Source organism: Heptranchias perlo, chromosome 14 (genome assembly GCF_035084215.1).
Source record: "Heptranchias perlo isolate sHepPer1 chromosome 14, sHepPer1.hap1, whole genome shotgun sequence".
Taxonomy (NCBI): Eukaryota; Metazoa; Chordata; class Chondrichthyes; order Hexanchiformes; family Hexanchidae; genus Heptranchias; species Heptranchias perlo.
This window is the reverse complement of record NC_090338.1, coordinates 30,347,733-30,367,263: the sequence shown is the minus strand read 5'-3', so window position 1 is coordinate 30,367,263 and position 19,531 is coordinate 30,347,733. Positions and strand designations below refer to the sequence as shown.

At 45.8% G+C, this 19,531-nt stretch overlaps 1 protein-coding gene across 8 annotated transcripts in view; it reads right to left on the bottom strand.

The window, feature by feature from the left end:
* jade2 (jade family PHD finger 2) overlaps window positions 1–19,531 on the bottom strand; it is a 167,347-nt gene that overhangs the window by 65,045 nt on the left and 82,771 nt on the right. For all 8 annotated transcript variants that reach the window (XM_067996197.1, XM_067996201.1, XM_067996196.1 and 5 more), the window contains 2 exons: window positions 15,238–15,428; window positions 6,584–6,795 (listed from right to left, as the gene is read on the bottom strand). In XM_067996197.1, the coding sequence (XP_067852298.1) occupies window positions 6,584–6,795; window positions 15,238–15,428 (403 nt within the window). The remainder of the gene's footprint in view (window positions 1–6,583; window positions 6,796–15,237; window positions 15,429–19,531) is intronic.

The window sequence follows — 19,531 nt, the reverse complement described above, 5'->3', positions numbered from 1 at the left end:
AGATGTCAAATTGGAAATGGAGAGATTAGGAGGGAGTGGCTAAATGCTTGGTCAAAGTGATGGGTCTTGAAGAGGTTTTTAAAAGGTGGAGAGAGAGAGTTTGAGGGGCAGAGAGGTTTAGGAAGGGAGTTCCAAAGAAGAGGATTGAGGCTGCTGAAAGCTGTAGAAAAGACACATCCTAAGACCAGGTGAATTACAAGAATCGATTGTTGCCACTTTCCTTGGTTGGGGATCTGTCTAACAGGTCATTCAAAGTGTTTGGAACTGATCAGTTAAGTCATTCCATTCAGTTACGAACATCTTGTGGAGCTGAGTACAGTACAGGTTTATTTGGCAGCTGTATTTGTTGGGCAAACTCCATTTAGAATCCTCTGAATGACTGATTAGTTAATGTAGTCTTAAAGTCCTTTTGTTCTGGCTTATCTTCAAATAAATCTAGAACTATATCTGGGCTTTATTGAAACCAGACAGCAGTCTGAAATCAGCAGAGAAAAGGGGCAGGTCTGTGACTCTGGTAATGTAGAACCAACCTAAGAAGTAAAAGGGACTGTGTCATAGGTTAGTTTTATGGTGAGAACTAGCATGGGGAAGTACCTGTTGTTTGGGAACTTTGAGGAGATTAGTGGTTTGTAATTACTGTAAATATACCTTTTGTACTGAGTACTGTTCAAGTACCTGTTTAATGCTCAGTAAGTTTGTCTAGTGGTTTATAGCCTGAGCCACACTCTGATAAAGTTCATATTCATCCACCCACCAAAGTCAAAGACCATGTAGTGGCACGTGATATATTCCAGTAAGTCCGAGTATAGTGACAAGGATTCTTTGTTTGACCCCTGGGTCTTGCTACATTTAACTAAATATTGACAAGTAAAGGCACACTCTGGTTCATAGATGACTTGAGGTTCACTTAACCAAGTGGCCAAAGTCTCTAAACTCAAGGAAATATTGAGCGTAAAAACCCCAAAACATAACAGCAAAGATGTACAATGCAGGATGCAAGGTCAGATAGATATTTGTTTGATGGTAGAAACTCTGTAGAACCTTTCCCTAGCAGTGTTTGACATGAGACTAAATGGGTATGGTGCAGTCCATGACACAGAGACAGAGACAGACACACACACACACAGACAGAGATGGAGACAGAGAGTGAAAAAGAGAGAGACACACATACACACAGACAGAGAGACACATAGACCGAGACACACATACAAAGACACAGAGAGAGACACACACACACAGACACTGAGAGAGAGACAGAGAGAGAAAGAGAGAGAGAGACACACACACAGGTAGAGACAGAGAGAGAGAGAGAGAAAAACACAGACACAGAGAGAGACACACAGACAGACAGACAGACACACACACACACGTAAAGACAGAGAGAGAGACAAAAAAACACAGACACAGAGAGAGACACACACAGACAGACAGAGGGACAGAGACACACAGACAGACAGAAAGAGACACACACACACAGACAGAGAGAGAGACACAGACAGAGAGACACAGAGAGAGAGACACACACGGACATCCATGGACACACAGAGACAGAGACACACGCACATACACACAGACAGAGAGACACACACACAGACACAGAGAGAGACAAACAAAGAGAGAGAGAGAGACACACACACACACATACACAGAGAGGTAGAGAGACACAGACACACACACACAGAGAGAGAGAGACAAACACACACAGACACAGAGACAGAGAGAGGAGTGAGAAAGACAGACAGAGAGGCAGAAAGACAGAGACAGCAAGAGAGAGACAGAGAGAGAGAGAAAGACAGAGACTGAGAGAGACAGAGACACACACACGCACAGACACATACACAGAGAGAGAGACACACACACAAACACACACACAGATAGAGAGACAGACACACACACACACACACACACACACACACAGAGACAGAGACACAGACAGGGAGAGACAGGCAGACAGAGAGAGACAGAGAGAGAGAAAGATAGATAGAGAGAAAAAGACAGAGAGAGATGGAGAGAGACACACATGGAGAGAGACAGACAGAGAGAGAGACAGAGAAAGAAAGACAGAGAGAGACAAATTAGAGAGAGACAGAGAGAAAGAGAGGGACAGAGATAGAGAGAGAGACAGCGATAGAAAGGCAGAGAGACAGAGAGAGAGAAAGAGAGAGACAGATAGACAGAGAGAGACAGTCACGCAGAGAGAGAGACACACAGATACAGAGAGAGAGACAGACAGACACGCACAGAGAGAAAGAGAGAGAGACAGGCAGAGAGAGAGAGATAGACAGACACTCACGAAGAGAGAGAGTGACAAGACACGCAGAAACAGTGAGACACAGACATGGAGAGACAGATAGGCATGCAGAGTGAGACAGACAAACAGACAGACACGCAGAGAGAGAGACACACACAGACACATGCAGAGAGAGAGAGAGACAGATAGACAGGCAGTGAGTGAGAGAGGGATAGACAAATGCAGAGAGACAGACAGACATGCAGGGAGAGGGAGAGACAGACACGCAGAGAGAGACAGACAGACACACAGAGAGAGACAGACAGACATGCAGAAAGACAAACACACAGAAAGAGATAGACAGACATACATGCAGAGAGAGACAAACAGATATGCAGAATGAGACAGACACGCAAAGACAGAAAGAGACAGACAGACACACAGAGACAGACAGAAACACAGACATGCAGAGAGAGACATGCAGACAGACAGAGACACAGACAGACAGATATGCAGAGAGAGAGAAAGACAGGCAGAAAGAGGGGAGAGACAGACACGCAGAAAGAGAGGGTGAGTGGTAGAGACAGACAGATAGACCCAGAGAGAGAGACAGACAGACACGGAGGGCGAGAGAGAGACAGACACAGAGAGAGAGAGAGAGACAGACAGACAGATGGACAGACAGACAGGGAGAGAGAGACAGACAGACACATGCAAAGAGAGAGACAGACAGACAGACACGCAGAGAGAGCGAGACAGACATGCAGAGAGAGAGAGACAGACAAACGCAGAGAGAGACAGACAGACAGGCAGTGAGAGAGAGAGAGACAGACACATGCAGAGAGAGAGAGAGAGACACAGACAGACATGTAGAGAGCGAGACAGGCACACAGAGCGAGGGAGAGACAGACAGACAGGCAGTGAGAGAGAGAGACAGTCACACACACAGAGAAAGAGACAGACAGACAGAGAAAGAGAGACAGACACGCAGAGAGAGAGAGAGAAAGAGACAGATAGACACGCAGAGAGAAAAAGAGACAGACACGCAGAAAAAGAGAGACAGAAAGACAGACACGCAGAGGGAGACACAGACAGACACGCAGAGAGAGACAGACAGACAGACAGTCAGGCAGTGAAAGAGAGAGAAACAGACAAGCAGAGAGAGAGACGGACAGAAAAGCAGAGAAAGAGAAAAAGAGAGAGAGAGACAGGCACGCAGAAAGAGAGAGAGCGACAGACTCAAGAAAGAGAGAGAGACATAGACAGTGGGCCCGATATTAGGGGGGAGGCGGGTTGCCAGCGGGGGGTTGACTGGGCGAGTGGGTAACCCGCCCAGTAAAAGCGATTGTAAATAAAATTAAGCCATTTACCTTGGCTTCTGGGTTTCGCGCTGGAAAGCTGCGCAGCGGGCGGACTGCGCACCCGCATCATAGGCTGTCAGCTGGAGGAACCCTATTTAAAGGGGCAGTCCTCCACTGACTGATGCTGCAGAAAGGAGCCAAAATTACAACATGGAGCAGCCCAGGGGGAAGGCTGCTCCCAGATTTAATGATGCCTCACTCCAGGTCCTACTGGATGGGGTGAGGAGGAGGGGGAGGACAGAGATCTTCTCCCCGGCGGACGGGAGGAAGTGGCCTGCCTCTGCCACCAAGAAGGCCTGGCTCGAGGTGGCAGAGGTGGTCACCAGCACCACCAACATATCACGCACCTGCATACAGTGCAGGAGGCACTGCAATGACCTAACTAGGTCAGCCGAAGTGAGTACACTTACTCATTCCCCTACACTCTGTCTGCCACATCACCGCCCCCACTCCACATCTCCTCTGCACTGCCAACACTACTCTATCACATCACTCCTCACACCCACTCAAAGCTCATCCTCATCTTCCCTGCACTTACTCACCTCACCAGTACTCATCCCACCACTACCACTCAACCCAATCCTCAATCTCTTGGCTCCATCTCATACTCACCCTCTGATGCATCTCTTTCACACTCAGCCTCACCCCACCTGCCACTATCTGTGCTGCAGCCACAGGGCATGCAACACGTATGTGTAGTACGAAGCGTAAGGCAAACGTGTCGTGAGCATGAAGGGGATGCTCAAGGGTGTTTGAGGGTTTGTCATGGTTTTTACTTATATTTGATTTCTGATCAACTCACATTACATATTATATTGTCACCACTACTGCCACATCTTGGCCATTCTTGACTGGCTTGTGCAGTAATGCCCTGTCTTGAGGTTCTCCATGAACACCCCTGATGCCACCCATTGGGTCACCCTATAGTGGGTGTATGTGTAGTTACACGACTACTTTGTGCAGGTGCCTGTTGCGCAGCACTGTGTTGTGTAGCTCCACGTGGCGGAGGTGGACGGCGTGCCTGGCGAGGCTGGTGATGTTGCTCGTCCTCCAATGGAGTGATGAATGCAGCAATGGAACCCCCCCTCCAGCTCATCCTGACGGTGTGAGTATGAGGGGGTCCACAAAGTAGGTAAATGTGCTTGGGCAGCAGAGTTTAGGGTATGATTTAATAATTTGGAGTGTGGAGACAATGGTGTGGCAGGCAAAACTTTGTCTGAGGTGACAAGAGTGCCCTACTGCAATGAATGAGGGTTTACCCCGCACCTGTTAAATGGACCTTTGCAGCTGCCACTGGCACATCTGTTTGAAAAGGGAGTGTTTCCCCCAGCATGGGAAACACGCTCTGGGTAGTCTGAAATCCAAATCCTCCTAAAATCTCCAACTAATGAGGTCTGTAAACGACCTCAAGTACCCAGATAATGATCTTAAGTGGGATCCCGCCGGCTTTGATTGCCGGTGGGAGTCCCGCATGCGGGGGCTGCGCACGCACCGATTCGCGTCAACTGGGAACCTGGAAGTCGGCGGGTTGGAGCCGGGCTCCGGACCCGCTCCAGAAATCCCCAATTTTAGGAGCCACGAACGCAACCGCTCGGCCATCCAAAAATTGACCCCAGTATGTTGAAATGATGGGCTTGACGGGCTAAATGGCTTTCCGTGCTTTCTATCATTCTGCCAATGCATCATCATCATCAAGCATTCTCATGTCAGGTGCAGCATGAGTTGGATGCAGAGTAAAGATCCATTTACTCGGCCCCAATAATTTTATTTAACCCCAATCTCAGAACAGCATTCTCTGTTCCCACATCAGCTATCCTTATGTGTTATGCAGCCAAGTCTTTTTATTCCCTGTGTATTCTTTCCCCTGTTAGTTAAACATAGAGAAGACCGAAGCTATCTTATTTGGCCCCTGCCGCAATCTTTGCATCCAGACTGTTCACAACCTCAGCGTCCTATTCAACCCTGGACTGAGCTTCTGACTCCGTCAAAAAGGCCACCTCCATAACCGCTCGCCTCCGTCTCCATGCCTAATTCAGCCCATCTGCTGCTAAAATGCTCGCCTATGCATTGGTCACCTCTAAATGTGACTATTCCAATGTTCCGCTCGCCGGCCTCCATCCTCCACCCTCCGTAAAAATCAGCTCATCTAAAACTCTTATCCCGCAGCAAGCCTCACTCACCTATGTCCTTGCTGACGTACTTTGGATCCTGGGCCAGCAACACCTCCAATTTAAAATTCTCATCCTCGTGTTTAAATCCATTCATGGTCTCGCCGCCTCCCTATAACCTCCTCCAGCACTAAAATTCCCCACCTTGAACTCTGCATTGCTCCAATCCTGGCCTCTTGTCCCTTCCTTCGCTGTACCATTGGCGACTGTGCCTTCAGCCATCTAGGCCCTATGGTCAGGAATTTCCTCCCTAAACCTCTCTGTCTCTCCACCTCCCTCTCTTCCTTTAAGACCTTCTTTAAATCCCACCTCATTGACCAAGCTTTTGGTCACCACACCTAATATCGCCTTCTTCGGCTCAGCATCCATTTTTGTTTGGTTATGCTTCTGTGAAATGTCTTGCAATGTTTTTCTACATTAAAGGCACTACATGAACGCAGTTGTTGTTACTGGTGTTCCTTCTTAAAATCGTTGCTGCTGCCTCCTGCTGAGGATTACAACCACATCCAAAGTGGCTCTTACTCCCTCAATCAGATTGGCAACAAGCAGACATTTCTACAAACCAGTGACAGGTCTAAATTCTCTGCTCGCAGCCACCTTCCCAAGATAATATTATTCATATTCATCGTTTAAACATTTTTTTAAAAATCAACAGAAAAACAGAATATAAAGAATGTTAACCACAATTATTTGCAAGTGTTTTCTAAGGGGGATATGTTATCCTTAACTTTATATTAGGTGCACCTGGGGCATCAACCACAACACAAGTTTCATATATAAACATCTATGGAATACCAGGACATGAACAAACTGTGGCTATTTACCTGGTGAACGCAGATGTTGCATTTGTCACAGAAAACCATCTCATTACCATCCTCCCCTTCCGGGGAGCGGCACACATCACACACCACATCCTCATCGTATTCAATCCCGAGTCCCTCTTCCGTCTCAATTGCCAGGTTCATGTTCTCCTGGCACTGATTTTCCAGCTCCTCAACGATCCTTTCCATCATCAGCTCATCAACTTCAAGCATTCCTGGGAAAAAACAACACAATTTCAGCCTCTTTAAAACGATGTGGACTTTAGCAAATATCTTTTTTTTATAAAATCTATTTTAATAAAATCAGAAAAAGGCCATTTAGTCCATCAAGCATAGCCCATCGATTAAGTGTATTTCTGGCACCAGAGCAAACCATTTTAAATCACTAAGTTATATTAATAGTACTTAATACAGGGTTCATAATTCTATCGCTGCTACAATTGTTTGGAGTGAGTTTCAAATGGTGTCTGAGGAGACACGTAATTGAATTGGGTGTCCTGCCTTCCTGTCACTAGCATCAACACATTAATATATCTCTCCCTGAGGAGTTTACAGTGTGGTTTAATCACAGAAAGCTGTTAAGTATTAAATCAAAAAATATGTCTGCAGAAAATTAAAACATCTACATTTTAGAATATTCAAATCCTAACACTGATGGTGCAGTCTTATTCTTCTATTACACGCCCTTGATTAGAATTTTCTTTCAATTCCACCTCCTGACACCAAGGTGTAGATTTTCCACCTTTCCTCTACTGATTTTTCAGCAGAACGGGAGTGGGTGGGAGCGAGAGATGGATTAGGGGCCCATTCAGATCACCTCCCATTTTTACAGATGTCCAAATTCCCACTGGAAATGACAGGCGACATACAATACATCTATCCCTATACGGTTGGGTATGCTGCAATGGTATGCAAATAACAGAAATACATCATCGAATATCATTTCTGTCATTTCATCATAGCAACACTGGGCTCCAGGAATGCCTGTGGTTAGATTTTAATAAGGCTAAAATGGCCATGCAATCGATTGCATGGTATATATTTTTTTGAAAATGTTCATTTTTTGAAAAAAACTTTTAAAAGGCCGTAGAGACACCCCTGGCCACACCATGCTGCAGCAAGTCTGAGGCTTTCAACAGCTATTCCTTGCATCACCTCAGGTTCATTCCCTAGTTAAGACCAGGGTGCCCCAACATCGTCTAAATGACCTGACCTCAGAAATTCAACCAAGGTCAGTTTTTTTTTTATTCGTTCACGGGATGTGGGCGTCGCTGGCAAGGCCGGCATTTATTGCCCATCCCTAATTGCCCTCGAGAAGGTGGTGGTGAGCCGCCTTCTTGAACCGCTGCAGTCCGTGTGGTGACGGTTCTCCCACTGTGCTGTTAGGAAGGGAGTTCCAGGATTTTGACCCAGCGACAATGAAGGAACGGCGATATATTTCCAAGTCGGGATGGTGTGTGACTTGGAGGGGAACGTGCAGGTGGTGTTGTTCCCATGCGCCTGCTGCCCTTGTCCTTCTAGGTGGTAGAGGTCATGGGTTTGGGAGGTGCTGTCGAAGAAGCCTTGGCGAGTTGCTGCAGTGCATCCTGTGGATGGTGCACACTGCAGCCACAGTGCACCGGTGGTGAAGGGAGTGAATGTTTAGGGTGGTGGATGGGGTGCCAATCAAGCGGGCTGCTTTATCTTGGATGGTGTCGAGCTTCTTGAGTGTTGTTGGAGCTGCGCTCATCCAGGCAAGTGGAGAGTATTCCATCACACTCCTGACTTGTGCCTTGTAGATGGTGGAAAGGCTTTGGGGAGTCAGGAGGTGAGTCACTCACCGCAGAATACCCAGCCTCTGACCTGCTCTCGTAGCCACAGTATTTATATGGCTGGTCCAGTTAAGTTTCTGGTCAATGGTGACCCCCAGGATGTTGATGGTGGGGGATTCGGCGATGGTAATGCCGTTGAATGTCAAGGGGAGGTGGTTAGACTCTCTCTTGTTGGAGATGGTCATTGCCTGGCACTTATCTGGCGCGAATGTTACTTGCCACTTATCAGCCCAAGCCTGGATGTTGTCCAGGTCTTGCTGCATGCGGGCTCGGACTGCTTCATTATCTGAGGGGTTGCGAATGGAACTGAACACTGTGCAGTCATCAGCGAACATCCCCATTTCTGACCTTATGATGGAGGGAAGGTCATTGATGAAGCAGCTGAAGATGGTTGGGCCTAGGACACTGCCCTGAGGAACTCCTGCAGCAATGCCCTGGGGCTGAGATGCTTGGCCTCCAACAACCACTACCATCTTCCTTCCAGCAGCAGAAGCTCTGCCCTGCCCCACTTCCACCTGCTTTACAGCCGAGCAGAAATCAAGTGCAAAATACCTGCATACAATTTATTTTAAAAATAATAATGATTGCATTGAAGTACTACATACAAGAATTTAATGCAAATGATTAACAAGTGCACTAATAACACACAGAGGGGACACAGCACACTTACTGTTACTCGATGGCTCTAGTGGATTTTAGGGGCAACCAGTGTCCAAAGGGAAAGAAGTTAAATTCTCATTCCTATACATAACCAGCATCCTCTGCAGCATTCAATATTATTGCAGTTTCCAATGGAAACTTTAGTCTTTCTGATAAGTAGAACATTGCACAACTGGAAGCGATTAGAAGGCAGTAACTTTTTTTTATATTCATTCACGGGAAGTAGGCGTCGCTGGCAAGGCCAGCATTTATTGCCCATCCCTAATTACCCTTGAGAAGGTGGTAGTGAGCTGCCTTCTTGAACCGCTGCAGTCCGTGTGGGGAAGGCTCTCCCATCGTGCTTTTAGGTAGGGTTCCAGGATTTTGACCCAGTGACGATGAAGGAACGGCAATATATTTCCAAGTCAGGATGGTGTATGACTTGGAGGGGAACGTGCAGGTGGTGTTGTTCCCATGAGCCTGCTGCCTTTGTCCATCTAGGTGGTAGAGGTCGCGGGTTTGGGAGGTGCTGTCTAAGAAGCCTTGGCGAGTTGCTGCAGTGCATTTTGTAGATGGTACACACTGCAGCCATGGTGCACCGGTGGTGAAGGGAGTGAATGTTTAAGGTGGTGGATCAGTGGAATTTTCTGAACTTATCTTCTATGATCTCTAACCAAGAAATAGCCTATATTTATAACAGCAGGATAATATAAGCAGGAAAGTTCTAACAAGGCAAAGCACCCTCACCCAATCACATGAATGATTTTCCTGTGATACACTTGGGACTAACTTTATAATCTTGTGGTTTTGATGAAAGGTCTTCGACCTGAAACATTAACTCTGTTCCTTTCTCCACAGATGCTGCCTCACTTGCTGAGCTTCTCCAGCGTTTTTATTTCAGATTTTCAGCATCGGCAGTATTTTGCTTTTGTGATAATCTTGCAATCCCTCCCCCTTCTATGCGATGCAAACCTCAGTCAGAAACACAGAGTATGAGTATTTAGTGGGGCGCTCTGCAGCATAAATGCAGACAGCTCCAATATATACTCCCACACACATCTGAACTCCGAGAAAGTACAGAGCTCACTGTGCTTTCAGCTCATTGGGTCGTCTCCTCTTCCTCAACAATAGAGAAAAGCTACGCAACAGAAACCCACACCCGTGTCGATCTGTATCCAGCACTCCCACGGTAACAAATCAAACAGTGAAAGAAAGGGATCACTCTATGAAATCCCCCCTTGCAAAGGGTATTTGTGCAGAGGGGCAATTACTTAATTGGAACTGTAACAGCTGAGAAACATCATTCTTTAACTGTTACCAATTAACTAATTGTGCCTCACTATCACTGTTTTCTGCTACAGTAGTTCCACAGAATAATATGTAATTAACACAACGAAGTGCAAACTGGTCAATTACCTTACAGTTACTCATTAGAAGGATGTGGCCATCAACAATCTAGTTAATGGTTAGATAGGTGTCTGGTGGGCTTTCTCTTTTAGTTTAAATATATCATATAAAAGCAGTATTTTGTAAGTCAATTCAAATGAAGCACAATGGCAGAGGTGTGAAATTTTTGTACATTGTCACTTGAACTGTGAAAAGCACTGAGCTTTAAAACTTGTGTCAGGAGAGCATTTTGAATTATACATCAGGTGACGTCCTTGTAGTTACAGATCAGTCACTGTGGCAGTGAAGAGACCTAATTGAAGTGAGGAGTAACATAGGGTGTTTTGGGACTACATTAAACATACTGACTTAAGTGCAATTTTTTTCCTATAGCACATTAATACTAATGCAATAAATATGCCCAATGAAAAAAATATTCCAGCTAAAAAGTTTTGGTGATTTTTTTGGTCAATGTAGGTGATGAATTTTAGTGCTAGGGAATGGACATTTTCCACTACTTGCACCCATTATCAGCATTAAGCACTCTCAGGTTGTGTATAGGACAAGGTAGTTGCAGAGAAAGTCCTCTGCTTTGCCCCCATAATGCTCCTTTACAATCTTGAAAGAGCATATCCGTATTGCATCATTGTGATCCATCTATTTCCCCACCAGCCAACCATTGTGGCTTCTTTGAATGGGAATAACAAGTTAATGCCAATTAATACTGAACTGTGGGTAGTTTGCACCTGGGCATTTACACCCACTAGGAAAACTGCCCAACTTAATTTTACCCAGAACCATTACACTTGGCAGAGAGACTTTCATGATCAACAGTTTGGTCTGCAATGGAGCCCAGGTCCCAAAGATAAAACGACAGTGTGAAAATACACCATCCTAGATTTTCTGAACAGCCTTATTTTAACACCAATGTTACTCTATCCATTTTAAGTGGGTTACTGCAGTAGTTAAAATATTGCTGATTAGAAAATCCACAGTGCTAGGCCATCTCCACCTCCCCCACAGAGTTGGACACTGTAATCATGTAAACATTCCCAAGTACATGGACACATCCTGTACGCAGCTGACACTTCAGGTTTTGTTCTAAAGGCATTGTATAGTATTTATAGAGCAGGAAAAATATTGTGTTGCTCTCATTCATAATGTACATTTTCAGGAGCCTTGAAATCTACACTGACAAGTTTAGACTAAGATGTTTTTATTTAAAGGGGCTGTACCATCATTGTGCAAAAGAAGGACTTCCCAGGAGCTAATCAAGTATGCCTTTTCTTCAAATGGCCTTTCCTAATTTCAATATGACAGTGTGTTGGATGGAGGTAGAAGGTCTCACGAGTCATAGACCCAGTTAGTGCCACCAATAGCAGCACTTCTGCTTATCACTAACAAAGAAACCACACTCTTTGCCATTCCCACCAACAGTACAGATTACAAAACAAGCAAGCACCAAAACTCAAAGATTTTGGGCTCTATTTTCGCACCCGCGATCGGGTGCGTTCGTGGCGGGGGGGTTGCAAAAATGCAGGATTCCCGGGGCGGGTCAGGAGCCCGGCTCCAACCTGCCCCATTTCCGGGTTCCCCAGTGACGCGCTCACATGCGCCCGCATGTGGGACTCCCGCCAGCAGTTAAAGCCAGCGGAGTGCCACTTAAAGTACTTGAACAGGTATTTCAGGTTGTTTACAGACCTGATTGACCTGATATTTTAGGAGGGATCGGATTTTGCAATTAACTGAGACTGTTTCCCGTACTGGGGAAAACACTCGCAGTTGAAATGGACGTGTTGCAGCCACCAGCCTGTGGGAGCTGCAAAGGTCCATTTGACAGGTGGGGGGGCGAGACCCTCACTCATTGCAGGAGGCCACCCTGTCACTTTAGACAAAATTTGGCCTCCACCACCCTCCTCCTAACAATCAAATGCATAAACTTGCACACTTACCCCAGTGTCCAAACACATTTATCGACCTTGCGGATCCCCTCAAATGCACATCTTCCGGATGGGGGCTGCCATAGCTGCAGTCATGACCTCCTCGGAGGGCGAACAGCATCACCAGCCTCGCCGGCCACCTCTGACACGTGGAGCTCCACAACACAGTGCTGTGACACATCTACCTGCACAGCAGGAGGGAGGGTATACCGCAGAGAAAGATGCTTCGCAGAGGGCACTACCCTCGCCACAGGGTCTACAGACCGAGGCTCAGCTTCCGTGGACATGTAGTCGTGGACATCTGCAGCCTCCTTCATGCTGAGCTGCTCCCGGCTGGCCCAAGCACTATCTTCTTACCTGTCGCTGTCAAAGTCACCACTGCCCTCAACAACTTCTCCTCCGCATCCTTCCAGGGTGCCACCGGGGACATTGCCGACGTCTCTCAGTCGTCTGTACAAAAGAGCCCTGCAAATAAACCTACACCCACTCTGCAGTGACACAATGGGTGGCATGAGTTGTGGGTCTTCATAGTGATCCTCAGGAAAGGGCATTATTGCACAAACCAGACAAGATTCACAAAGAAGTGGCAGTAGTGGTGACAATATAATATGTTATGTGAGTTGATCAGAAATTAAGTATAGGTAAACAGCATGACAAACCCTCAAACACACCTTCATGCTCACGACACGTTTACCTTACGCTTCCTACTGCACATATGTGATGCATGCCCTGTAGCTGCAACACAGGTAGTGGCAGGTTGAGTGAGGCCGACCGTGAAAGAGATGTATGAGAGGGTGAGAATGAAATAGAGCCATAAGATTGCATGAGGATTGGATTGAGTGGTAGTGGTGGGATGAGTACTGGCAAGGTGAGTAAGTGCAGGTAAGATGAGGATGAGCTTTGAGTGGGTGTGAGGAGAGACGTGATAGAGTAGTGCTGGCAGTGCAGAAGGAGATGTTTGGTGGGGGCGGTGATGTGGCAGACAGAATGTAGGGGAATGAGTAAGTGTACTCACTTCGGCTGACCTACTTAGGTGATTGAAGCGCCTCCTGCACTGTATGCAGGTGCGCGATATGTTGGTGGTGCTGGTGACCTCCTCTACCACCTCGAGCCAGGCTTTCTTGGTTGCAGAGGCAGGCCGCTTCCTCCCGCCCGCCTGGGGGAAGATCTCTGTCCTCCCCCTCCTCCTCACCCCATCCAATGATACCTGGAGTGAGGCATCATTTAACCTGGGAGCAGCCTTCCCCCTGGGCTGCTCCATGCTGTAATTATTCCTATTTTCTGCAGCATCAGTCAGTGGAGGACTGCCCCTTTAAATAGGGCTCCTCCAGCTGACAGACCTTGCTGCGCGAGCACAGTCCACCCGCCGTGCAGCTTTCCAGCGGGAAACCCGGAAGCACAGGTAAGTGGCTCCAATTATCCTGTAATTGCGTGCGGAGCACCCCGATTTCACCGGGCGCGTTACCCACGCGCCCAGTCGACCCCCCGCTGAGAACTTGCCGCCCTGCTAATATCGAGCCCTTTGTATCAGAATAACCTGTATACATTGGACCTCTTTAAAAGCTGACAAGCACTTAAGTCATGATAAGTATGCGAGGTTCAGACTGTGCTCCAGTGCAGTGAAGAGAATCCAAATTCTACAACATACCAGATTTTATCAATGAGTTCCACTCCCCAAAGCAGAATTTCAGATTATCAGAAACTCAAAGATTTTTTTTTCACCATCCAATCCTTAAATGCTGGGGATTGCATCATAAGTACAGTAACAGTTCAATGGTCTCTTGAAAGTCCATGTTACGTCTCTATATAAAACTGTACTGTGCATACCCCTGTAGAAAGATAAGATATTATAGTTGAGCAAGAAAAGTACATACTGTACTGACTCTTTTGAGTGTTCTGTGTGTATCAGTGTTAGTATTAGTGTGTGCGTGAGCTTGGGGAAGGGAATCTCAGCTCCCTTGGGACTTTATGTGTGTGTAATTTCTTTTATTCATTCATGGGGTGTGGGCATCGTTGGCAAGGCCAGCATTTATTGCCCATCCCTAACTGCCCTTGAGAAGGTGGTGGTGAGCCACCTTCTTGACAACTGAGTGGCTTGCTAGGCCATTTCAGAGGGCAGTTAAGAATCAACCACATTGCTGTGGGTCTGGAGTCACTTGTAGGTCAGGCTGGGAAAGAATGGCAGGTTTCCTTCCCTAAAGGACATTAGTGAAGCAGATGGGTTTTTACGACAATCCGGTAGTTTCATGGTCACCATTACTGATACTAGCTCTTTATTCCAGATTTTATTTTAATTAACTGAATTTAAATTCCCCAGCTGCTGTGATTTGAACTCATGTCTCCGGATTATTAGTCCAGACCTCTGGATTATTAGTCCAGTAACTTAACCACTATGCTACTGTACCCTGTAATTTAAACTTCAAGAATAAAAAGTCCCAGGCATGGTTGGTAAAGCAATAATGCTGTTTTGTTTCCAATTATGGCACTACTTCACCCTTAAGCAGCAATTCCTTTTTAAAGAATATCCAACTTGCTTACTTTTAGCACAGGCAGGGATGGTTTTCCTGCGCCTATAAACGATTTGTATTCACAATGTACTTGAGAGATCTATAGTTGATTCCTCTCAAGAGCGAGGTTGAGTTTTTCAGCCCATTCAACCACAGAGCTGCATGCAGAAAGAGTAAATCCCAGAATGCTGAGCCATGGCAGTTTGTGAACCTTATCAACAAATTGATGGCTGAAAAAGCAACAAGAAACTGAAGGAAATCTACTAACAGAGTGCCAATCTGTTAGTGTTACATTTGAATATCATTTGGCACCGATGGATGAACACTACTTCTGAGCTACCACCTTCGCTGGTACGAAAAGGCAAAAACAATACCTGCTTCTCGAAATTCCGCATTCACCAGTTCCAACCAGTAGACATCAACCTCGTCAAGGTCATAGCGACATGTGCTCCTTGGAGGCAACTTCATGTCCACATAGCCAGACTCGGAGGACTCGCAGCCAGTTAGAGTTTCCAACATGTGTTCTGTTGGAGCCAAAAGTGTTTTCTCAGATTCTGGTAAAACCCTATAGAAGAAGCAAATGAGGTCAAAAATTAAATGGCATTCTATAAACGGCATTCTATCACAAACAATCTCATCAGGCCACAATTCCAATCTTGTCTTTCCTTGATGCTTATATGTGGAAAAAGTCCAACATGAACCTTGCTAATTTAGAACGGTCTATTGCGATTGACATACATGTGATTTGGGACCAGTTTGTTGATGTTCAATCTGGCATTGAAAGGAACCACAGCACTGCACCACACTGGGACTGCTTCAGCCAGGCCAGTATCACCCCTAGAAGGCATACCCCTGTGCCAGTAATAATACTGGAATCCATCAACACCCAGTTCACTGGCTTGCTGCAACACTCAAGTTATTTGCTCCTGCAAGATGATGCGCTTCCTTCCTCTGTTCATTCTTGTAACTGGACAGATCAGGATTCTTTCAAGAGAACTTGTTTACCCAATCATATTCTATATTGGCAGTCTGAATGCAGCACTGGTCCCAGTGTATTTTGGCGCACTTGCACACACTGCACTCAAATACTCAGCAACACACTGCGTGATCTCCCTGCCGGTACGACAAAGTAATGCCACCGCAAGTTATAGCCAGAGATTAGCCAGCAATGGCTTTTTCTCAGTCCCCTGCACTGTCACCTCCAGAGTATCCCAGGTTTCCATCCTTGTCTATATGTTGCCCCTCCGTAACATTATCCAATGACATGATGTCAGCTTCCACATGTATACTGACAACATCTAGCTCTACCTAACTGCCACCAACCTCAACTCCACAATCACCACTGTACTAACAGACTGCTTGTCTTACATCAAGTCATGGATCAGTCAGAATTTTCTCCCACTTCACACTTGCAAAATTGAGGCTTTCCTATTTGACTCCCACTAAAAATTCCATCCCCTTGTCCCTGAAGTTCGCTCAGACTGAACCCAATGGTATGCAACCTTGGTGTCCTGTTTGACCCTGAGCTAAGCTTCAAACTCCATTTGCGTTACATCACCAATGTTGCTTATTTCCATTTCTACATCACCTGTCTCAGCCTTTAACTCACCCTCACCAATACTGAAACTCTGATCCACGCTTTTGTGATTTCCAGGCTTGACTTCTCCAATACGCTCCTCACTAGCCTCCCAAGTTCTACTCTACATTAACTCCAATTTGTCTAAAGTTCCATTGCCTGCAACCTGTCCAACATCCCTGTTCTCACCGACCTCCAATGGCTCCCTGTCCCCCAACATAGTAAATTCAAAATTTTCATCGACAAATCCCCAGCCTATCTCTGCAACTTTCTTTAGGCTCTGACCTCCTGTCTTTTGACACTGGTCTCCTGTGCATCCACTTCCTTCCCCCCCACATTAATGGTAGAGTTCTTCAGCCACCTATTACCTGGAACTCTCCCTAAACTCTCCGTCTTGCTACCTCTCCTCCTTCAAAAATCACGCCATCAATCATCTGTCCTAACTCTCCTATCTGCTCAGTGTCCATTTCTTCACTGTGAAGCACCTTGGAACACTTGCTGCATTAAAGGTGCTGTGAGAATGCAAGTTGTTGTTGGTTATGCCAATCAGTCGCAGTAAGAGTTCATAACTGCTATCCATCCTGGTTTCAAAGAGTCAATGTTCAAGAAGGGAACTGGCTAAGCCCATCAATAAGAGCGTGAACTTTGTAATATTTTCCAAGCTGGCATCTGATATTCAACTTCTGTGATTGATGTTACTGGTGATGGAGGTATGGTCAGCAGAAGTTTATCCTCAACAGTGATAAGATAATATAATAAGATAATCCTTGGGCAGCTAGAGTAAGAATTGTGGCCTGGAGGCTAGTCCTCAATAGGAGAGCTACAGAGTCAAATGTTTGGGATATCTTAAAGACAAATACCCTCCTTCAGAAAACAAAATGAGCACTTAAAATATGGAAGCCAATCAAAATGTCTTCTATATGACAGAGAACCCTGTTCCTCCCAGTCACGTTGAGAAGTTTAGTTTAGATTCTGGCGTTTAAAATTTTTAATAGAGACTAAAATTATAAAGAATGATATTACTTGCAATAAATTAGAACAAGGGCATCTTAACCTGTAAACACATCACATCCTATTCATCTGCACAGCTGGAACCCTGGATTCACAGCAGTGCTGTAGAAGTTGCAGTGGAGAGGGTGCAATCTTGCATATCTTTTGGGTGTGACCAAAAATCCAGTCCTACCTATATAAGGTACTTCATGACATCAAAAAGATCACTAGCTGAGCCACAGCCAGCTCACTGCCTCCACAATCTCTTTCTGAGAAAATCATGTGTTTCCTAAGGCTGAACCAGAAGAAATTTTCCAATGTGTGGACCCTGTTCCTGGTAAGCAACATTCACCGTGTAACTTTGGCACCACCCAGAAACACACGGCTCACACCACCCAAATGTGTCATAAAGTTATGATGGTACAACCAAAAAAGCCATTGGATGACAGCTCAGTTGGTAAGCAGTACATCATAACACAGCAACAGCTCCCCAAAATCAGTTGCCAGGGTCATCCACTAGCCAAGGCACACTGTGATGTTTACTTATTGCCACCCTGCACCATATAAACTGGATTTTGTATATTGTATACTAGGGATGTCTAAACTGTAGCCCATGGGCGACATGTAGACCCTGAGCCCTGACAATCTGGCCCTCAAGTCCAAAGAAGTTCAGTCCTATTTACAATTATTTCTTAGTCGCTGTTTTGTCCTGTTTGAAATTTGTAGGGATGATGTTTGGAGAAGGGCTGTTCATAGCGCTGATCCCTCATTGATGGATAAATCCGAAAACAGAGGACCTGTATCTGTTAGTATCAGCAACTTAAGATATGTGCAACTTAATGGGAACTTTATATGTAGGCGCAAGACTCCATAATATGCATCCATGTTGTCCACAAAGACAAAATGTTTGCACGCTCCCACTATATACTATAAGAACATAAGAAATAGGAGCAGGAGTAGGCCAATCGGCCCCTCGAGCCTGCTCCGCCATTCAATAAGATCATGGCTGATCTGATCCTAACCTCAAATCTAAATTCATGTCCAATTTCCTGCCCGCTCCCCGTAACCCATAATTCCCTTTACTTCCAGGAAACTGTCTATTTCTGTTTTAAATGTATTTAATGATGTAGCTTCCACAGCTTCCTGGGGCAGCAAATTCCACAGACCTACTACCCTCTGAGTGAAGAAGTTTCTCCTCATCTCAGTTTTGAAAGAGCAGCCCCTCATTCTAAGATTATGCCCCCTAGTTCTAGTTTCACCCATCCTTGGGAACATCCTTACCGCATCCACCCGATCAAGCCCCTTCACAATCTTATATGTTTCAATAAGATCGCCTCTCATTCTTCTGAACTCCAATGAGTAGAGTCCCAATCTACTCAACCTCTCCTCATATGTCCGCCCCCTCATCCCCGGGATTAACCGAGTGAACCTTCTTTGTACTGCCTCGAGAGCAAGTATGTCTTTTCTTAAGTATGGACACCAAAACTGTATGCAGTATTCCAGGTGCGGTCTCACCAATACCTTATATAACTGCAGCAATACCTCCCTGTTTTTATATTCTATCCCCCTAGCAATAAAAGCCAACATTCCGTTGGCCTTCTTGATCACCTGCTGCACCTGCATACTAACTTTTTGATTTTCTTGCACTAGGACTCCCAGATCCCTTTGTACTGCAGTACTTTCCAGTTTCTCGCCATTAAGATAATAACTTGCTCTCTGATTTTTCCTGCCAAAGTGCATAACCTCACATTTTCCAATATTGTATTGCATCTGCCAAATCTCCGCCCACTCACCCAGCCTGTCTATATCCCCTTGTAGGTTTTTTATGTCCTCCTCACTCTCTACTTTCCCTCCCATCTTTGTATCATCTGCAAACTTTGATATGTTACACTCGGTCCCCTCCTCCAAATCATTAATATAGATTATAAAGAGTTGGGGACCCAGCACCGACCCCTGCGGAACACCACTGGCTACTGGTTGCCAGTCTGAGAATGAACCATTTATCCCAACTCTCTGCTTCCTGTTAGATAACCAATCCTCCACCCATGCCAGAATATTAGCCCCAATCCAGTGATTCTTAATCTTGAGCAATAATCTTTTAT